The sequence below is a fragment of the Leiobunum rupestre genome, chromosome 2 (assembly GCF_980474605.1).
Source record: "Leiobunum rupestre chromosome 2, qqLeiRupe1.1.hap1, whole genome shotgun sequence".
Lineage (NCBI taxonomy): Eukaryota > Metazoa > Arthropoda > Arachnida > Opiliones > Sclerosomatidae > Leiobunum > Leiobunum rupestre.
Window position 1 is genome coordinate 42,541,989 of NC_143385.1, and position 6,413 is coordinate 42,548,401.

The window sequence follows — 6,413 nt, forward strand, 5'->3', positions numbered from 1 at the left end:
ACAATCAACGCTATCAAAACTCAAGTTACGTCAACACTTAGTGATGGAACGGTAAAGAAATCTGTTTATACGAGAAAAGCACAAGCTCAGAAATCCGTTAGCTTGTTTTTCGAAACCTTGGAAGAAAAGATCTGTTTTGAAGAAAAGTACGAGCAAGCTAAACGAAAACATTTCGGGATAACCGTTCGCATTTTGTTTACGAAAGCGGTGGAACAACTAAACAAGACGGAAGAAAATGACGCCCCGAATACTTCGATATCATTCGAAAGCTATTGTCATACGGAACCGAATTATTTTGTACAGGGTGAAGCTATCGAAATTGAGAATTCGGAATTGAGAAATGACGAACCGACGGCTATTTCCGAAAATTACCCTCGTTTGCTGATCTTCGAAAACACTGCGTTTTTTCGTGCCCTTCAAAGTGTCGAAGAGCATGCCCGAGGTTGTCATGGTGCTCTCTCAGTTTCAAAAAAACGAGAAGTAGGCCACGTGACCGTGTACGAATGTTCTTGCCCTAAGGGACATTCGGTCGTAATCTCGACGTCTACCCAACTGGGAGAACAATATACGGTAAATTGCCTAATGTACCTAGCCTTCGTCTGTTCCGGCATGTTAGGTATTCAATACAAAAAATTGTGTAATTTTGCCAATATTGGATCATTATCGGAAAATATAGTAAAACCAATCAAAAACTCAGTTAGCGCCATTGTCGATATTCTCAAATATGAATCGGTTTCCGAAGCCATTTTTAAAGAAGCGGAAAGCGAACCGAGAGAAAATTTAGAAACGTCGAATAGCAAGACATTTTCGATAGAATCGGACGCCCGACACGCTTGCCGCAAAAATTCGTATCACTCGGATGTCGTAGCCTTAGGGAAAAATACACACAAAGTAGTAAGCATCATGCACGTCACTAAGCAAGACGATAACTCTTCCCAAAGGCACGAAGCTTTGGTGAAGTGTATAGGTAAAATTAGTTACTCTTGCGAGCACTAGGGGTCGCATGAGGGGTAGGTAAGAAGTTAGGAAAAAGTACAGAGGTCTCTCTTGATTCAGTCCCTGACCGGGCAAGTAATGGCAAATTTAGTACCTCAATTTTAACCTTTTAATACTTAGAATAATAAAGTGTATTTTAACTTGTAATTGAATGTTATTCATCTTACAACATCACAAATACAACAATGGCGACGGGGATAGTTCTTCGAAAATTCTTTTCCGCGCAATAAGGATTTTCCGATGGAACCCACGAGGGCAACAAAGGCCCGCGTGCTAAGCCTAACGGACCGCGGACACAGTGCACGACTTTCCTCAGCCTCAAGGCGAGGGGAAGGCCACGAGGTAACAACTAAGTAACTAAGAAAACAGAAATAAAGTCAACATCCACGGCGGCCGTTTCTAACAGAGCAACAAGCAATTACATTAATTACGCTCAACAAGAGACCTGACAGACGCAACAAGGATTTCGAATTCCTCCACAATGGGAAAATTACCGGACTTTCATCAAGACACAGAGCCATGGTCACAATATAAACAACGTTTAGACGCCCATTTTATAATCAATAAAGTGAAAGAAGATGAAAAGAGAGCTGTTTTGCTGACGGTATTACCAGCACCTACTCTAACCCTATTAAACAGTTTGGTATATCCGAAAACTGTATTAGAAACTGACTATGAGGCTTTGGCAGCCTTATTCGACAAACACTTCAATCCCAAACCGTCTAGGATATTGGAAAGATTGAAATTCAATCGACGTTATCGACAAAATGACGAAACAGTAGTGGAGTACGTTGCGGAACTAAATCGTTTATCAGCTCAGTGTGGTTTTGGCAAACACTTCGATGAAATGTTTATGCACCAGCTCGTTTGTGGCATCAACAACGAGGACATGCAACAACGACTAACAGAAGAAAGCGATGACATAAAATTGCAAGTAGCAATTGATCTGGTTCAGAAGATCGAAACAGCAAAACACAATGCCCAACAATTGAGGACACATACTCAACATGAGGCAACGTCAAAAGTCAACGCAGTTAAAACTTCCAAGAGAATAAATCAAGCTCAGAAACCACCACGTACGCACGATTCAAACGCGCAAGCTCAAAGGAGTCAGACTGAATGTACGAGATGTAAGCGAATGGATCATGTAATTTCTAAATGCCCTTTTATCGACGCTACATGTCACGCGTGTGGAAAAAAAGGTCATATACAAGCCGCTTGCAGAGCGTCTTCCCAAGCAACGGTTAAAAATTTTGAAAGGACTTCTTCATACCACAAAAACAAACGGAAGAATTACCGTACCAACTATGTTCAGGACGAGGAAAGATATGTTCCAATAAATGAATATCCTGTCCACCAAGTCACAACTGGACTCAATCAGCAACAGCTTAATGACGACGATGCTCCACCACCTAAAAAGGTCATATGCCAGCTTAATGGGCATGCCTTTTCTTTGAAATTGATTCTGGATCAGGACACACCATTATATCGGAAGAAACATTCCATCGTATTCCTCGGATACCAAAAATAGAACCATTTTCAAAAATATTACGGTCAGTCACGCCGGGTGAACACCTCAATGTTTTGGGGAAGGCTCGGATTCACGTACAATATGGCAACAAAGAGGAAACTTTACCTCTCTTAATCATCAGTGACATAAATCAAGAAAGTCTATGCGGAAGAAAATGGCTTTATTCCACACTGGATATATTACCAATGATATTCGAGAATGGTGAAACTGTGCACAATATTGCAGTTCCACCACAAGAAACTTTGGAGAATATTCTCAGAAAATATGACGAATTATTCTCACCAGGTTTGGGAAGATTAGAGAACGTAGAAGTGAAGTTGGCCATAAAAGACCACCATACACCAAAATTTTGTAAGGCCCGCACAATTCCTTATGCGAAGAAAGAAATTGTGGAGAAGGAACTTCGAAGAATGGAATCCTTAAACATCAACACGCCTTTGGGTCTATATAGATACAATAGATTACCTTTTGGAATTGCTTCCGCTTCGGCTCTTTTCCAACGCCATATAGAAACGATATTTCGGAACAAACAAGGTGTATCACCTTTCCAAGATGATATCTTGTTGGGAGGGCGAACGAAAGAAGACCTTCTACAACTAATAGATGGCGTTTTGAAAATTCTTTTGGAAAATGGATTGAAGTTGAAGAAAGAAAATGTTGTTTCCTACAAGAATCCGTGGAATTTCTGGGGCATGTTTTGGATGCGGCTGGTATTCATCCCCAGGCTTGGAAAATGACGGCTATAATGCAAGCACCGGAACAGGAGAATTTGGAACAACTACGGTCCTTCATTGGTCTCTTAATGTATTACGCGAAATTTATTCCAAATACATCAACAAAATTGGCACCGTTATATGAATTACTTGAGAAGACGACACAGTGGTCCTGGGAAGATAAACATCGTCAAGCTTTCAATCATGCCAAACAATCCATTAAAGACACCAACATTTTGGTGCATTATGATCTTACCAAGGACGTATATTTGGCATGTGATGCATCACCGAGAGGCGTGGGAGCGGTGATATCTCACTTGGAGAATGGAGTAGAAAAACCGATAGCTTTCGCATCTCGAACACTGACCCCAGCCGAGAGAAATTACTCCAACTAGACCGAGAAGCCTTAGCCATTATTTTTGGCGTCATAAAATTCAAAGACTATATTTATGGACGGAAGTTCTACTTATGTACCGATCATCAACCGCTAGTACATCTTTTCGCACCTGACAAACAGATACCAGCTATGGCAGCTGCCAGATTGCAAAGGTGGGCGATCATTCTTTCAGCTTATCAATATGAAATACATCACAAGAAAGGAAAGAACAATGCAAATGCTGATGCGCTAAGTAGACTGCCCTTACCGATTAAGGAGGGAACTGCAACACCTATACCGGTAGAATACGTATTCCTCGTCAATTCCATGGAACATTCACCGATATCCACTCAAGCATTAGCTGAAGCCACAAAATCAGATCCAACTCTCAAAGAAGTATGGAAATTCATGAGAGACGGCTGGCCAAACAAGAACAGAGTTACGGAAGAGTTGATGACATATTATAAGAGACAAACAGAACTTTCCAACATTGACAGCATCATGCTAATAGGCAACAGAATAATAATTCCTCCGAAATACAGACAAGACCTAATCCGAGAACTACATAGTTCCCATCAGGGAATCGTGGCAATGAAAGCAATGGCCCGATCAAAAGTCTGGTGGCCAGGGATTGATAAAGATCTTGAAAACAAGGCCCGTGAATGCAGAAGATGTCAAGAAAATGCAACACTACCTGCAGCTAAATATCAAGAATGGCCAAAGGCAGACGGTCCTTGGAAAAGAGTTCACTGCAATTTCGCAGGACCAGTCTAAAACAAATATCTTCTTATCACGGTCGATTCCTTCACCAAATGGATGGAAGTCGATATCACGAATACGACATCAACAGCTCTTGTAACACAAAACTTACGTGCCCACATTTCAAGATTTGGCATAATGCCCACTCTGGTGACCGACAACGGCACTTGTTTTACAAGCAAAGATTTTGCCGAGTTCACTCGTCTGAATGGTATTCAACACTTGACATCCGCTCCTTACCACCCAGCTTCAAACGGACAGGCAGAGCGGAGCGTACGAACAGTTAAATCTAGCTTGAGAAAGATAAATGGTGGTCAAACCGAAGAAACTCAACTAATCGATGAGGGTTTATACAATTTTCACAAGGGCACTCTAGAAGAAAGAATTTCCAGAATCGTGATGAATTATCGTCGGACCCCAAATAACTCTGGAAAGTCCCCTGCTGAAGCTATGTTTGGTAGGAACATTTTGACTAAGTTGGACACATGTAATCCGAAATTATTTAAACTTTCTAAGAATATCTCACAAGAAGGAAGTGAGGATAGCAAATACCCTGAATGTCATCCATCTTTTCAAATTAACAATGAAGTATCAGTTCTAAATTTTGGAAAAGGTCCCAAATGGATAAACGGTACTATTAAGAAGCTACAGGAAAACATGATGTTTGAAATTATAACTGATAAAGGCAACTGTAGGAGACATCGGAACCAAATACGATTTAAACCACCAAAAGAGTCTAGCAAGAAACAAACTCTCAGTCCAGGAAATGCACAACCCATGAAAGCAATGACAATTCCTCCTCAAACAAATAAACAAAATTGTCTTGCAGCAATTCAACCAAATAGGCAAATCGCACAACCAGCAGTCCATCCGCAAATGACACCGACTGCCACACCCCCACCACCAGTGGAACAACAAGTAGCAGCAGAGCAGATGGCAACTCCAGAACCCAAACGAGATCGAACCATCCAAATTCACCTAGATTTCACCACTCCTAAGGTCCAACATGGACACACGCAGCAGAACCAAGAGATTCCTGAGCAATCAACAAACCAAGAAATTCCTAAGCAGTCAACGAATCAAGAGATTCCGGAAGAGCAATCAAACACGACGCAATCAAAGGACAAAGTTCCCAAACCTAGCAGGTTAAGGAGGGTTACACAGAAACCAGCCAAATTGAAAGACTTTGTTACGAGCAAATAAGTTTAGTCAAGAGTGAAATAATAATTGTAACCTAGCAACTAACTTTTCTTTTATGGGGAAGGTACTGAAGTGTATAGGTAAAATTAGTTACTCTTGCGAGCACTAGGGGGCGCATGAGGGGTAGGTAAGAAGTTAGGAAAAAGTACAGAGGTCTCTCTTGATTCAGTCCCTGACCGGGCAAGTAATGGCAAATTTAGTACCTCAATTTTAACCTTTTAATACTTAGAATAATAAAGTGTATTTTAACTTGTAATTGAATGTTATTCCTCTTACAACATCACAAATACAACATTTGGGAATCGAAAAAATGTACGAAGAGTTTCGAAAGAAAAATATTGTTATAAAAGACCATGCGCATGACCGCAACACATCCGTAAACAAAATTATAAAATCGAAAGGCGGCCCTACCAGTACCAATGATAGGTGGCACGCTGTAAAAGCCGTCACCAGAGAACTGAAGGTAATTGGCAAAGGCGCGATAAAAAGGCACGGAGTTACGTGGCACGAAGAGCTGCAGGAAAAGGTGGCACCAATCAAAAATCATTTATATTGGTGTATAGAAAACTGCGAAAGTGACGGCGAGAAGCTCCGAGAGTTAATTTTACTATGTGTCGCGCACTTTCATGGAAGTCATGAAAAATGTTACGAAGCTTCAGCGTGTAAAAAATCAAATTACGTTCCTTGCGTATTACTTATCACGGAACCAATCGCGGTACAATTGTTAGAGGGTATGTTGAAAAAATCCACTCTGTACAGATACGCTGAAGACTATGCAAAATGCAGAGACACCTTTTTCATTGAAAGTTTTAACAATACAGTTCTTATGTATTTGGAC

General features: G+C 40.9%; 1 protein-coding gene across 1 annotated transcript; it reads left to right on the plus strand.

Moving 5' to 3' along the window:
• The first annotated feature begins 1,477 nt into the window (after positions 1-1,477).
• Positions 1,478-2,527, plus strand: LOC149957555 (uncharacterized). Its single transcript, XM_090167087.1, has one exon. The coding sequence runs from the start codon at positions 1,478-1,480 to the stop codon at positions 2,525-2,527; it is 1,050 nt and encodes a 349-aa protein (XP_090023213.1).
• The last annotated feature ends 3,886 nt before the right edge of the window (positions 2,528-6,413 follow it).

Bases quoted from the DNA above. Each gene is read 5' to 3' on its own strand.
- LOC149957555 (XM_090167087.1), top strand. From the start codon at position 1,478: ATGGGAAAATTACCGGACTTTCATCAAGACACAGAGCCATGGTCACAA.